Below are 16,528 nucleotides of genomic sequence, written 5' to 3' on the forward strand. Positions count from 1 at the left end.
TCCCCTATACACAGTATAATGCTGACAGAACTCCACTATAGAAAGTATAATGCCCCCCAGAGCTCCCATATATACAGTGTAATGGGCCAACAGCTGCCATATGCACAACATGCCTTCACAGTTCCCTATACACAGTATGATGGACTCACAGCTCCCTTATACACAGTATGATGAGCCCGCAGCTCCCTTATCACAGTATGAAGGGCCCGCAGCTCCCTTATACACAGTATGATGGGCCCGCAGCTCTCTTATACACAGTATGATGGGCCCGCAGCTGCCTTATCACAGTATGAAGGGCCCGCAGCTCCCTTATACACAGTATGATGGGCCCGCAGCTCTCTTATACACAGTATGATGGGCCCGCAGCTCCCTTATACACAGTATGATGGCCCACAGCTCCCTTATACACAGTATGATGGGCCCGCAGCTCCCTTATATGTACACAGTATGATGGGCCCGTAGCTCCCGTATACACAGTATGATGGGCCCACAGCTCCCTTATACACAGTACGATGGGCCCGCAGCTCCCTTATACACAGTATGATGGGCCCACAGCTCCCTTATACACAGTATGATGGGCCCGCAGCTCCCTTATACACAGTATGATGGGCCCGCAGCTCCCTTATACAGTATGATTGGCCCGCAGCTCCCTTATACACAGTATGATGGGCCCACAGCTCCCTTATACACAGTATGATGGGCCCGCAGCTCCCTTATACACAGTATGATGGGCCCGCAGCTCCCTTATACAGTATGATTGGCCCGCAGCTCCCTTATACACAGTATGATGGGCCCGCAGCTCCCTTATACAGTATGATGGGCCCGCAGCTTCCTTATACACAGTATGATGGGCCCACAGCTCCCTTATACAGTATGATTGGCCCGCAGCTCCCGTATACACAGTATGATGGCCCACAGCTCCCTTATACATAGTATGATGGGCCCGCAGCTCCCTTATACACAGTATGATGGGCCCGCAGCTCCCTTATACACAGTATGATGGGCCCGCAGCTCTCTTATACACAGTATGATGGGCCCGCAGCTCCCTTATACACAGTATGATGGCCCACAGCTCCCTTATACACAGTATGATGGGCCCGCAGCTCCCTTATATGTACACAGTATGATGGGCCCGCAGCTCCCTTATCACAGTATGACGGGCCCGCAGCTCCCTTATACAGTATGATGGGCCCGCAGCTTCCTTATACAGTATGATGGGCCCACAGCTCCCTTATACACAGTATGATGGGCCCGCAGCTCCCTTATACACAGTATGATGGGCCCGCAGCTCCCTTATACACAGTATGATGGACTCGCAGCTCCCTTATACATAGTTATAAGAAACACTGGAGCCTCGGACAGGCCACAAACTGCAGGAGACGGAGCTGAGGCGAGGCAAAAACAGATGAAAACGCCGGAAGGTGAGTATCAGACAGGGGCAGGGGATGGGGATTGTCAGCACCGCTCCAGCAGTGAAATAAAACTAATGCTGGAGTGGTGCTGTAAATGTGATGCAGCTCTTGGTTACTGTATGTGGCTCCTTATACTAATAGTTATAAAAGACCCAGGTGGTACGTATCAAAGGCCCCCTACCCCCCCATCTCCAGCCTCCCCAGACAGCAAATATTACATGTGATGGAGCACCTATAATATCATAACTAAAGATTATAATGTTCAGCCCCCAGTGACCTGTCCCCCTCCCCCACTTCAGCCCCAATACCCCCATCGTCTCACATCCACCACCCAGTACCCTGTCCCACCTCACCCACCACAACACCCCCATGGTCTCACATTTACCCCCCAGTGCCCTGTCTCCCATCCCCCACTTCAGTATCCAATACTCCCATCATCTCACATACACCCACTCAGTGCCCTGTCCCACCTCACCCACCTTCTCCCCTCACAACACCCAAATGGTCTTACATTCACCCCCCAGTGCCGTCTCCCCTCCCCCACAATACCCCATCATCTCACATTCACCCCCCAGTACCCTGTCCCCCCTCACTCACTTTCAGCCCCCACAATACCCCACGGTCTCACAGTGACACACCTGAATTTAATAAACCTAAATAAGTTCCATCCCCACTTACTGATAACGTTTGCACTGCAGGCAGGACCAGGAAGTGTAAGTGAAATGTAAGGTGGGCACTAGGACCCAGCGTGCCTGAGCCAATCCCAGCGTGCACAGAGTGAAGAAAACTGCAGCCGGGAAAAGCTTCATGATCAGGTCAGACGGCAGCACCATTCACTGCAGGGGGGAGACTGCAGCCGCCACTGTGCTAATAGCCAGCGTGCAGCTTGTCAGATGGGAACAGACATTATACTGCTCTGCTCCTATGCGGTGTTCTGCCTCGGCACAGAAGTGGCCCTGGCTCCCGGTGGGCCCCTTCGTGTGACAGGGCCCGGGGCGATGGCCCCCTCTGCCCCCCCAGTAGCTACGCTACTGGCTTTAGGGGAGCGTACGTCACATTGTTGGTGACATCTGCTTTTTTTTTGTAAAAAAATAATTAGTTGCATCAAGTACATTTTTAGCGAGTACATTATGGGAGCGTACATTACAGTGTTGGTTACATCCGTTTTTCTTTTGTAAAAAAACAATTGTTTGCGCCAGGTAAATTTATAGGGAGGGCATTAGTGTAGTGAACATCTGTAATTTCTTTTATACAAACTTTTTTTATTTTACATCTGATTTTTATTTTCTTTTTTTTCTTTAAAGTGTTTCTTCTACATTATTTCTCTACTTTTTTCTCTCTGTTTTTGTTATAATAAATTGTACCCTATACACAAGCCCCATACATTACACGTTTAAAAGCACCAATTACACACACATCCCCTGGGTTTTGATTTTTTTTTTAAAAAATGGCCCATTCGTCAAGAAGATGCTATTCACCAGAGGAGGCATACTCCTTCCTTGCCTCCGAAACTGATTCATCCAGTGAGGAAGATCCCACATTTGTCGATTCTTCCTCTTCCGCCTTCTCCTCCTCCTCATCTAGTGGGGAAGGACACCCAGCAAGTCACCCTAGGACCCAGGCAACTCGTGCAGAAATCGATTCCATATGGATTGAACCCCCCTAAAATTATCAGCTTGTCATTCCGGATTTCATCGGCAGCTCAGGAATCTAGTTTGACACCACTGGCCTCACTGATATTGACTTTTTCAAATTGATTTTCAGTGAGGAAATAATAAATCTTAAGGTGGTCCAGAGGAACTTGTATGACCAACAATTTTTCACCCAAAATCCCACGTAGTCATACGCCAGATGGACACCTGTAAATGCAGCAAAGATGATGACATTTTAGGGTTTTGTGCTGCATATGGGCATAATAAAAAACACAGAGATTCGGCAATACTGGAGTACTGATATTTTCTATAGTACACCGGTATTCCGTATGGCCACGACAAGGACACGATTCGAGACAGTCCAAAAGTTTTTGCATTATAGTGATAATGCACAGTGTCTTCCCCGTAATGATTCAAACTTTGATCGTCTATATAAAATTCGGCCAGTGGTTGAACACGTCAGCAAAATATTTGCTGAGGCGTACATACCCCAGAGGGACATTGCTAAAGATGAATCTCTGGTTCATTTCAAAGGGAGGCTAAAATTCCGACAATAGCTGCACAGTAAGAGGTCCAGGAATGGAATAAAACTGTACAAACTGTGCGAGAGTACCTCTGAGTACACACACAGATTTAAGGCCCCGTCACACACAGCGACGCTGCAGTGATACAGACAACGATGCTGATCGCTGCAGCGTCGCTGTTTAGTCGTTGTGTGGTCGCTGGGGAGCTGTCACACAGACAGCTCTCTCCAGCGACCAACGATCAGGGGAACGACTTCGGCATCGTTGAAACTGTCTTCAACGATGCCGAAGTCCCCCTGCAGCACCCGGGTAACCAGGGTAAACATCGGGTTACTAAGCGCAGGGCCGCGCTTCGTAACCCGATGTTTACCCTGGTTACCAAAAAAACAAACAGTACATACTCACATTTCGGTGCCCGTCAGGTCCCTTGCCGTCTGCTTCCTGCTCTGACTGAGTGCCGCCGTACAGTGAGAGCAGAGCGCAGCGGTGACGTCACACACACCGATTCAGCGATGTCAGCGGGACCTCAACGACCAAAAAAAGGTCCAGGCCATTCCGACACGACCAGCGATCTCGCAGCAGGGGCCTGATCGCTGGTACGTGTCACACATAGCGAGATCGCTACTGAGGTCGCTGTTGCGTCACAAAACTTGTGACTCAGCAGCGATCTCGCTAGCGATCTCGCTATGTGAGACGGGGGCTTAAGAGTCTAAGAAAGCAAGGACACCCAGATTAACCCCCCTGAAGGCCCCCCATCTTAGGGGTGAGTGTGAAAATTGTGTGGGAATTGCTGCACCCACTGCTGGATAAGGGTTATCACCTCTACATTGATAACTTTTACACCAGCATCCCACTCTTCAAGACCCTCTCTGCCAGGGGACAGCTGCATGTGGCACCGTGCGAAAAAATCAGCGAGGCCTCCCTAAGCCGCTAATTGGGCAAAGGCTGAGAAAAGGTGAAAGCATAGCCCAATGCAGCAACAACATGCTAGTGGTCAAGTATAAGGACAAAAGGGTGTCCTTATCTTGACCACCATACACCGTGACAACAGCTCCCTTGTCACTGTTCGATGTACCGCAACTAGTCCCAAAGCCAGATTGTGTCTTGGATTACAATCGGTACATAGGGGATGTAGATATCTCAGATCAAGTCCTCTAACCATACAGTGCCATGCAAAAAGCCAAAGTATGGTTAAAAAAATTGTCCATGCACGTTGTACAGACGGCACTGTACAATGCTTTTGTGCTATTCAATTCTGCAGGCAATACGGGACCTTCCTTCCATTTCAGGCGGAAGTCAACAAGGCCTTAATATTTGGCACTCATGGAGGTGAGGGTCCCAGTACTTCTGAAACTGATAGTGTCTGTATTGTCACAGGTCAACATCTCCCAGGAGAGGTTGCCCAAACAGCTAGGAAAGGAAGATCACAAAACCGGTGCAGAGAGTGCTCCAAGATGGGAATTTGAAAGGACACAATTTACCATTGTGAAACCTGCCCTGAGAAACCTGGCCTTTGCATTAAGAATTGCTTCAAAGCATACCACTCATCCACAAATTAATAAAATTTGTTTTTACCCTGACACAACACACTTTTATAATCTGATGTACCCCGCACAACTTACACACAACACCACATTATAAATTCATACACCAGTGAAACCAAAAGCAGTATAATCATTACTATAAAACTATGCCTCTAGATAAATTCCTTCACGGGTGTAGTTTCCAAATATGGAGTCAGTTGTGGGAGATTTCCACTGTTTAGGCACATCAGGGCCTCTCCAAACGTGACATGACGCCTGCAGACCATTCCATCAAAGTCTGCAATCCAAAACGTCACTCCTTTCCTTCCGAGCACTGCTATGTGCCCAAACAGTGATTTTCCCCCACATATGCGGTATTGGCGTACTCAGGAGAAATTGCACAACTTTAGCGGTCCATTTTCTCCTTTTACCCTTGTGAAAATTAAAAAAATTGTTGCTAAAAGATCATTTTTGGGGAAAAAATGTGATTTTTTTATTTTCACACCTCAACGTTATAAACTTCTGTGAAGCACCTGGGGGTTCAAAGTGCTCACCACACAAGCTATAGTATATAAGTTCCTTCAAGGGTCTAGTTTCCAAAATGGTGTCACTTGTGTGGGTTTTCCAATGTTTAGGCATATCAGGGGCTCTTCAAACGCGACATGGCGTCCGCTCTCAATTCAAGACAATTTTGAGTTCAAAAGGATAAAAAATGGTTTTGTAAATTTTGTTGAAAAAATGAAAAATCACTGGTCAAATTTAACCCTTGTAACTTCCTAACAAAACAAAATTTTGGTTACAAAATTGTGCTGATGTAAAGCAGACAAGTGGGAAATGTTATTCATTAACTATTTTGTGTGACTTATCTCTCTGATTTAAGGGCATAAAATTCAAAGTTCAAAAATTGCTAAATTTTCAAAATTTTCGCCAAATTTCCAGTTTTTTCAAAATGCAAGTTATATCGAAGAAACTTTAACACTATCGTGAAGTACAATATGTCATGAGAAAAGATTCTGGGAATCACTAGGATTCATTGAAGCGTTCCAGAGTTATGGCCTCATAAAGTGACAGTGGTCCGAATTGAAAAAAATGGCCTGGCCAGGAAGGTGAAAGCAAGCTTCGAGGCGAAGGGGTTAAACAACAACAAGATGGATTTCATCACCAGTTGTAGTAGATAGATCAGAACAAAACACATCACACCAAGTGTGACTGGGGGCCTAATAGCCACATCAAAAAGAGTCAGAAATGACAGAACAACCACAAGGGGTACACTTAAATACTGAAAAAAAAATGAGTCAAAAAGGGTCTGTTTAAATATAATACAAAAAAATCCTTTTATTAAAGTGTCATGTACTAACATTCATTAACAAGAATCAGTAAAACATGATTACATAAAGAACAAAAATAAAGGACTAGGGAAAATAGGTCTGGGGTCAATACTAAATAGTATATAGATCGGTTGAATCATGTTCCTTAAAAGTATAATGTTTATATCCAAAGTTACAGATATGGACAGATGTCATTAAAGGGTCCAGAAGAATTGCTATATCAAGTGTCAAATTAGATATAACTATAAATATACAGTAGAGAATTGCAAACTGAACCCACAAATGACAACTGAACAACCTAAGATGTAAAATGTAAATTTTTACCCATGTGGATCTTAGCTTAGTAAGATGCCAGACAGATAGCCCCAACATGCGTTTCACTTGGGCTTCCTCAGGGGCCTTTCTTGACGGCCCCATGAGGAAGCCTATGCGAAACACGTGTGATTCTCATTCAAACTCACCTGCGGCATGTGTACTTTTCATTGCATAGAAGAATGCACATTATACCAATATTCTGCCACAATTCACTGGGTAACATTTTCCATGGCGATACTTTTGAACCAAAAATGATCTGTACAATACCTGGAGGTCTTTGTGTTATTCCTTCTGTTGGTTCCGGAGTCACTGTACTTGTTGAGGTAACAAATATAAAAGATCCAGGCCATGCTCCAAAGTTCTTGGTGGAAATCCCATTTCTTGTAGATCCATTGTAACTGGCCTCACCTGGTGTCTTGTGCACTGTGACTTGTCCTCCATCATTGGGTATTTTTCCAGCATGGATCGCTGCTCGACATATGGAGGAATCCTAAGAGAAATTATAGATACAATAATTGATTAACTTCATTGTATTATTATTAGATAACAAAGGCTAACAATTTTGCATTCATCTTACATTTGTATACACATCAGTTCCCCAAACAGATCCTCCATTTGTAAGACAGTTAGCTGGACACAAAACACTGCAAAATAAATATAATTTTAGTAAACAAAAATTATAATGTAAGTACGTATTTGTGTCTGAACTGCAATATCAGACTTATCTCATATACAAGAGTGGCTGTGTTGCTGCAAAAAAGCCTATTTTTCTAATGTAATCCCTTGAAGTAAAAGAAAAGAAATCTTACTCTGCAGAAGATCCCGGTAAATCTTTTGCAGTTGTTGTACAAGATGCCATCACTGCAACAAAATGGGAATAATTCTATGAGATGAAGTTATTGTAATTACAGGTTTATGTTCTATTCTCTAAGATCTGACTCCATTCACATTGAGCAGTGAACTGTATAGGTCATAATGGAAGAGGTCACAGTATACATAAATAATGATAAAGTCTAATGTGATGAGATACCAATATTAGAGATTACTTAAAGGGAAGGTACCGCGTTTGTAGATCATTAATAAATCCATGTAATGTAGCATAACATGCTTTTATAACCAAGTTTTGAGTGCATTTGAAACATATTTCATCTTTTATAGGAGTTTAAAGAAGGCACTGGGGGCTGACAACTTGCTTTCACAGTAGCAGCACGACACTATCAGTATTGTAATACGGCACCCCATGGTCATAGGAGATAACAGATGATGCCGACCCTATCTATTGTAATAGAACTGTCACTGCTGTGAACTGGGGGCATGCCTCTGTGGGTTGCACAGTTGTGGGAGTGTTCTGCTGCCATATTCATGGAGTCCACGGATCTGCTTGCATAAGCAGTACACCTTCCAGCAGAAGAGATCCTAGATTGAGAGCTGACAGTAGTAAAATGCAGGTGAAAAGCACTGGCAGAATATCAGAAACATTAAAAAGGAACAATGAACTATTAGCATTGTTGGAGCAGGAGCTGTCAGCTGCTTGGCAGGAGCTGTGATTGATCCTTTCCTAAGATAAGATAAGGACCTCCAGGTCTGCAGTGAATGGCCAGACATTGTGGAGGGGGTGGGAGAATCATGTAATCTGGGTGAGAGAGACTGATGGGAGAGAGAGACACAGTAACTGCTGGTGATAGCAGATAACAGGGCAGTCACCCACAAAATGACACTGCCCTGTGATGCTACTCTTCATTCTGCCCCAGGTATACTAGATCACCCAAAAGGGGAGGAAAATGGTGATCTCAGCAAAGCTGGTAAGTCTCACTATAGATGCTTGAGGTCTAAAACCCCTAGTGGTAAATATATAATATTTTTCGGAAATAGATATTCTGAAACACCGCGCTAAACTGAGTTGAAATCAAACTATGGTACGTGCAAACCCAGCCGGGTATCAGTTTAAGGCCCTACAGTTTAATAATTGTTATTTCTCATTTTTTAGCCACTCCACTTACTCACTGAGTCATTTGGTCTGTTCCACTCGTTATACACGGACAGAATACCATTAACAGTACAAGTGAGTACTTCATAGCCTTATCTACAACAATTCTGTATATAATATCTGCATATTTTTTGCACGTACCATAGTTTGATTTCAACTCAGTTTAGCGCGGTGTTTCAGATTATCTATTTCCATTTTTACTACTTACAGGTAACAACACAGAACCTGTTTTACAACATCAGCCGCTTCTGAGTTTCCTTTCCTTCTCCCTCCCATATCTGGTGCGACACGCCAGTGTAAATTTTCTATTTCATATAATATTTTTCATATAGAAATGTTTGCAAACAGGGCAAACATTGCATTGATACATTTTAATAACTATTTTAAGCTGAATTTCACAAAAAAACAAACTACAAGAAAACTGGTGGCACCTTTCCTTTAAATCCATTTATCTTTCATGAAGGAAATAAGTATTATTGGAGGAGAGAGGACAGACTTCTCTCCTGTGGGTATAGTAAACCACTGGTAACCAGAGCTCAGGCTATCCTCAGCTCCAGAGACAGGCACAATCTCCTGTATGGTAAAAAAGTGGCACTAAAAAAGAGGCAGAGACATTCTTCTAATGGTATCACAATTACCACCACTTATAAGGTCTAATTACTATGATATCTTAAATATTATTCAAAAAAATCTCCCACTACTATACCAAGATGAAGTCCTGTCTAAAATTCTATCTTCTGGCGTGAACTTCTCAGCTCGCAGAGCCGTTATCCTTGGCAAACTCTTATCACCTCACATGTTTCACAGTCATGGGAACAAAAATACCAGCACATGGCTGTCGTGTAAAGGTAATTATAAATGTAGACAGAATAGATGTAGTTTGTGCAAATATATGAACAAGACATCAGAGTTCTCATCCTCAGATCTCAAACGCACATATGACATTGCAACTTTCATAAACCGCAACACAACACATGTAATATATTCAGCCATGTGCTCCTTGTGCGACATGCAGTCCATTGGCTGCACTTCTTGCAAGTTGAAAGTTAGGATTGCTGAGCACATTAACCGTTTTCTGCCATTGGATGTAATATCACGTCCATGGTTTGACCATGGATGGAATATTACGTAATTTTTTTAATGCGACACTGCGACTGAAGTCGCAGTGATCGCATTAAAATTCCATCGCCATCTTACCGCTGGGTAGATGGTGCCATCATTCTGGGGGGGTGTCACCACCCTCCTGCAACCACGATCGCTGTAATTGGCTGTTCAATTCTGAACAGCCAATCGCATAATTTTTCAGTGTTTTAGGCTCCAGGAGCACCGATCCTAGGCTGGAGCCTGGCAATGCCAGGCATCGCCTGAACGGACTCTGATTGATGCGATCTATGATTCCACCGATCGCGCCAATCACAGCGCACAGCCGCATTGTGACCGCGCTGTGCCCTGCCTGTGACCTACCTATTATAGGAGCTGTAAGTGCACCGATCCTAGGCTGGTGCCTAGCAATGCCAGACATGGCCTGGATGAGTTGATTGGCGTGATAAATGATTACGCCAATCACAGGGCACAGCCGCAGGGTAACCGCTCTGTAACCTGGCTGTGCTCTGGAAGTGACCTACCTATGAGCAGAGCTGTGAGCTCCAATCCTATGCTGTTGCCTGGTAATGTCAGCATCACCAGGGCCAGCTCTGAATGGTGTGATCGATGTCATCATCGATCGCACCAATGACAGGGCACAGCAGGGGTATGACTGCTCTGTGACCTGTCTGTGACTGCGCTGCAGGTCCTCACAGTAGCTGAGGATTTCTGCAGTGCGGTCACACTACAGGATCTGCTGCTGTGCTGGGCCTTGTGGTACCACAGAAGCCTGTGACACCACAATCCCTTCTGAAGAAAGAAGAACAAAGAACAGAGAAGACAAAACAGAAGAAAGAAGAGATACAATAATTGTAAGTGTTTTAATCCCTGTCCAATCTCACCTCATCCACTCCAACCCCCTGCTAACCCCCTTCCCTCTTCTTCCTCTTTTTACCCTCCTCCACCCACCTTTGCACCAACCCCGTGCTCACATCCAGCAGCAGCCGAGCGTTGATTGGTGACGCAGTTCACCAATCAGCACTTGTGCCTGCTGTTTTCCAATTTTATTTTTCACCGAATTTTATGCCACCCCCGTGCGCACATCCAGTAGCCTCCGAGCTTTGATTAGTGGTGCAGTTCACTCATCAGAGCTTGTGCCTGCAGTTATTCACTTTTCTTTTATACCCTCCTTTTGCGTCACCCCCGTGCACACATCCAGCAGCCTCCGAGCTTTGATTAGTGACGCAGTTCACTCATTCAGACTCACCTGCCGCATGTCTAGTTTTCATTGCATAGAAGAATTAACATTAAAAAAAAATATTCTGCCACAATTCACTGGGTAACATTTTCCATGGCGATACTTTTGATCCAAAAATTATCTGTACAATACCTGGAGGTCTTTGTGTTATTCCTTCTGTTGGTTCCGGAGTCACTGTGCTTGTTGAGGTAACAAATATAAAAGATCCAGGCCATGCTCCAAAGTTCTTGGTGGAAATCCCATTTCTTGTAGATCCAGTGTAACTGGCCTCACCTGGTGTCTTGTGCACTGAGACTTGTCCTCCATCATTGGGTATTTTTCCAGCATGGACAGCTGCTCGACATATGGAGGAATCCTAAGAAATATTATAGATTCAATAATTGATTACCTTCATTATATTATTAGATAACAAAGGATAACAATTTTGCATTCATCTTACATTTGTATACACATCAGTTCCCCAAACAGATCCTCCATTTGTAAGACAGTCAGCTGGACACAAAACACTGCAAAAGAAATATAATTTTAGTAAAAAAAAATTATAAAGTAAGTATGTATTTGTGTCTAAACTGCAATATCAGACTTATCTCATATACAAGAGTGGCTGTGTTGCTGCAAAAAAAGCCTATTTTTCTAATGCAATCTCTTGAAGAAAAAGAAAAGAAATCTTACTCTGCAGAAAATCCCGGTAAATCTTTTGCAGTTGTTGTACAAGATGCCATCACTGCAACAAAATGGGAATAACTCTATAAGATGAAGTTATTGTAATTACAGGTTTATGTTCTATTCTGTAAGATCTGACTCCATTCACATTGAGCAGTGAACTGTATAGGTCATAATGGAAGAGGTCAAAGAATATATAAATAATAATTAAGTCTAATGTGATGAGATACTGTTAAATATGCTTATTTCACACATTTATTTAATCCGGACTCTTTACCAGATGCAATACTCTTAAAGAAAAATGTAATGATATTTTCATAAAAAATGTAGTGGTTTATTGGATTTTCCACAGATAAACCACATTGCAGCAAAACATAAATTAGGTGAATAGTTACGAACAGATTGTCCATTTGTTCCTCATCTTTCCTGAGATGGTAAAAGGCATCTGTCTGTCATGGAGTAGAAGTCATCATGGCTACCAGCTGTTCATTCCTTTGTGAGTAGTCTGAAGTCCATGGAGAATGAAGGAGAGAAGGCCCAAGGTGACAGGCCTCACGTGACCGCCCCCCCCTCCTAAGAGACGTGATTATATATGTCCCATAGAGCACGTGTTCTCTCTATATGGTGTTAACTAAGGCCGGCGTCACACTCAGCGTAGGGAAATACGGTCCGTATTTTACATGCGTAATGTGCAGAAATGATCCCAAAACAGTGATCCGTATGTCATCCGTAGACAGGGTGTGTCAGCGTATTTTGCGCATGTAAACCTCCGTATGTAATCCATATGGCATCCGTACGGCGAGATTTTCTCGCTGGCTTGCAAAATGGACATAGAATGGATCCATGGGCTCAAATATTCGTGAAAACATATATACAGTCTCTCTCTCTCTATATATATGTCAGTGAGACACATATATATTTATATTTAATGCAGCGCTCGATAGCAGAAAAGCCAGTAATTCAATTGCTGGCTTTTGCTATCTCCTTCCCAAACCCGACAGGATATGAGACATGGTTACATAGAGTAAACCATTTCATATCCTTTTTTTGCATATTCCTCACTACTAATGTTAGTATTGTGTGTGCAAAATTTGGGGGCACTAGCAGTTAAAATAAAGGGTTAATTCATGGAAAAAACTGGTGTGGGCTCCCGCGCAATTTTCTCCGCCAGAGTGGGAAAGCCAGTGACTGAGGGCAGATATTAACAGCCTAGAGAGGGACCATGGTTATTGCCCCCCCCCTGGCTAAAAACATCTGCCCCCAGCCACCCCAGAAAAGGCACATCTGGTAGATGCGCCTATTCTGGCACTTAGCCTCTCTCTTCCCACTCCCCTGTAGCGGTGGGATATGGGGTAATAAAGGGTTAATGCCACCTTGCTATTGTAAGGTCACATTAAGCCTGGTTAATAATGGAGAGGTGTCAATAAGACATCTATCCATTATTAATCCAATACTAGTAAATGGTTAATAAAACACACACACATTAGGAAAAAAGTATTTTATTGAAATAAAGACACAGGGTGTTGTAATAGTTTATTACAGTCTCAATCCAATTGAAGACCCTCGTTCTGTAAAAGAAAAAAAAGAAAAAAGCAACAATATCCCATACCTTTCCAGTGCTCAGTCACGTCCCACGCTGTAAATCCATCTGAAAGGGTTAAAAAAATTTACAGCCAGGATTAAATATAATCCACCTGTGTGTAATCAAGTCTCCATATAAATGCACTTGCTCTGTGATAGTCTCAGGGTTCTGTTTGAAGCACAGAGAGCATCATGAAGACCAAGGAACACAACAGGCAGGTCCGTGATACTGTTGTGGAGAAGTTTAAAGCCGGATTTGGATACAAAATGATTTCCAAAACTTTAAACATCCCAAGGAGCACTGTGCAAGCGATCATATTGAAATGGAAGAGTATCATACCACTGCAAATCTACCAAGACCCGGTCATCCCTCTAAACTTTCATCTCAAACAAAGAGAAAACTGATCAGAGATGCAGCCAAGAGGCCCATGATCACTCTGGATGAACTGCAGAGATCTACAGCTGAGGTGGGACAGTCTGTCCATAGGACAACAATCAGTCGTACACTGCACAAATCTGGCCTTTATGGAAGTGTGGCAAGAAGAAAACCATTTCTCAAAGATATCCATAAAAAGTGTTGTTTAAAATTTGCAACAAGCCACCTGGTAGACACACCAAACATGGGGAAGGAGGTGCTCTGGTCAGATGAAACCAAAATCAAACTTTTTGGCAACAATGCCAAACGATATGTTTGGCGTAAAAGCAACATAGCTCATCACCCTGAACACACCATCCCCACTGTCAAACATGGTGGTGTCAGCATCATGGTTTGGGCCTGCTTTTCTTCAGCAGGGACAGGGAAGATGGTTAAAATTGATGGGAAGATGGATGGAGCCAAATACAGGACCATTCTTGAAGAAAACCTGCTGGAGTCTGCAAAAGACCTGAGACTGGGACGGAGATTTGTCTTCCAACAAGAAAATGATCCCAAACATAAAGCAAAATTTACAATGGAATGGTTCACAAATAAACGTATCCAGGTGTTAGAATGGACAAGTCATAGTCCAGACCTCAATCCAATCGAGAATCTGTGGAAAGAGCTGAAAACTGCTGTTCACAAACGATCTCCATCAAACCTCACTGAGCTCCAGCTGTTTGCCAAGGAAGAATGGGCAAGAATTTTAGTCTCTCAATGTATAAAATTGATAGAGACATACCCCAAGCGACTTGCAGCTGTAATCGCAGCAAAAGGTAGCACAACAAAGTATTAAGTTAAAGGGGCCGAATAATATTGCACGCCCCACTTTTCAGTTTTTGAATTTCCACAAAAATTTATGTTTGAAGCATGATATGTGGGAAAAGGTTGAAAAGTTCCAGGGGGCCGAATACTTTCTCAAGGCACTGTAAGCTCTAATTTATATGATATCTTAAATATTATTCAAAAAAATCTCCCACTACTAGGGTTGAGCGACTTTTATTTTTATAGGATCGGGTCGGGTTTCACGAAACCCGACTTTCTCAAAAGTCGGGTCGAGTGAAATCGGCCGATCCTATAAAAAAGTCGGGGTCGGGGTCGGCCGAAACACGAAACCCAATGCAGTGCAATGGGATACTATGGTTCCCAGGGTCTGAAGGAAAGGAAACTCTCCTTCAGGCCCTGGGATCCATATTAATGTGTAAAATAAAGAATCAAAATAAAAAATATTGATATGCTCACCCTCGGACGCGCCCTGGTACTAACCGCCAGCTTCCGTTCATAAGAATGAGCCCTTGAAAGTCCTTAGATGACGTTCGCGGCCTGTGATTGGTCGCGGAGCGGTCACGTGACATCCGAGGGTGAGTATATCAATATTTTTTATTTTGATTCTTTATTTTACACTTAAATATGGATTCCGATACCGATTCCCGATATCGCAAACATATCGGAACTCGGTATCGGAATTCCGATACCAGATTCAGAAGATCGCCGACCTCATGGCCGACCCCACACAGGGGTCGGGTCGGGTTTCATGAAACCCGACTTTGCCAAAAGTCGGCGACTTCTGAAAATGGCCGACCCGTTTCGCTCAACCCTACCCACTACTATACCAAGATGAAGTCCTGTCTAAAATACTATCTTCTGGGGTGAACTTCACAGCTCGCAGAGCCATTATCCTTGGCAACCTCTTATCACCTCGCATGTTTCACAGTCATGGGAACAAAAATACCAGCACATGGCTGTCGTATAAAGGCAATTATAAATGTAGACAGAATAGATGTAGTTTGTGCAAATATATGAACAAGACATCAGAGTTCTCATCTTCAGATCTCAAACGCACATATGACATTGCAACTTTCATAAACCGCAACACAACACATGTAATGTATTCAGCCATGTGCTCCTTGTGCGACATGCAATACATTGGCTGCACTTCTCGCAAGTTGAAAGTTAGGATTGCTGAGCACACTAACCCTTTTCTGCCATGGGACGTAATATCACGTCCATGAGACCTGGGCCTATTTGACCATGGACGGAATATTACGTCATTTTTTTAATGCAACACTGCGACCAAAGTCGCAATGATCGCATTAAAATTCCAGCGCCATCTTACCTCTGGGTAGATGGTGCCGTCATTCTGGGGGGTATCACCACCCTCCCGCAACCACGATCGCTGTGATTGGCTGTTCTATTCTGAACAGCCAATCATATAATTTCTGTGTTTCAGGCAATCAGATTGCATGAAACACTGATGTCCCAGCCTAGGATCAGTGCTCCAGGATACTCGATCCTAGGCTGGTACCTGGCAATGCCAGGCATCGCTTGAATGGACTCTGATTGGCACGATCGACGATTACATCGATTGTGCCAATCGCAGCGCACAGCCGCATTGTGACCGCACTGTGCCCTGCCTGTGACCTACCTATTATCAGAGATGTAAGAGCACCGATCCTAGGCTGGTGCCTAGCAATGTCAGACATGACCTGGACAAGCTGATTGGCGTGATAAATGATTACATCGATCGCGCCAATCACAGGCGCGGTGTAACCATGCTGTGACCTGGCTGTGCCCTGGATGTAACCTGCCTAGGATCGGAGCTGTGAGCTCCGATCCTATGCTGTTGCCTGGCAATGTCAGCATCGCCAGGGCCAGCTCTGAATGGTGTGATCGATGTCATCATCGATCGCACCAATGACAGGGCACAGCAGGGGTATGACTGCTCTGTGACCTGTCTGTGACTGCGCTGCAGGTCCTCACAGTAGCTGAGGATTTCTGCAGTGCGGT

General features: G+C 43.9%; 1 protein-coding gene across 1 annotated transcript in view; it reads right to left on the reverse strand.

The window, feature by feature from the left end:
- LOC143788294 (uncharacterized) overlaps window positions 1-16,528 on the reverse strand; it is an 84,860-nt gene that overhangs the window by 36,829 nt on the left and 31,503 nt on the right. Inside the window, exons 9-14 of the mRNA XM_077277833.1 lie at window positions 11,755-11,806; window positions 11,522-11,588; window positions 11,215-11,437; window positions 7,564-7,615; window positions 7,332-7,398; window positions 7,022-7,244 (exon numbers count right to left, since the gene is read on the reverse strand). Of these exons, the coding sequence (XP_077133948.1) occupies window positions 7,022-7,244; window positions 7,332-7,398; window positions 7,564-7,615; window positions 11,215-11,437; window positions 11,522-11,588; window positions 11,755-11,806 (684 nt within the window). The remainder of the gene's footprint in view (window positions 1-7,021; window positions 7,245-7,331; window positions 7,399-7,563; window positions 7,616-11,214; window positions 11,438-11,521; window positions 11,589-11,754; window positions 11,807-16,528) is intronic.

The sequence above is a fragment of the Ranitomeya variabilis genome, chromosome 8, assembly GCF_051348905.1.
Source record: "Ranitomeya variabilis isolate aRanVar5 chromosome 8, aRanVar5.hap1, whole genome shotgun sequence".
NCBI lineage: Eukaryota > Metazoa > Chordata > Amphibia > Anura > Dendrobatidae > Ranitomeya > Ranitomeya variabilis.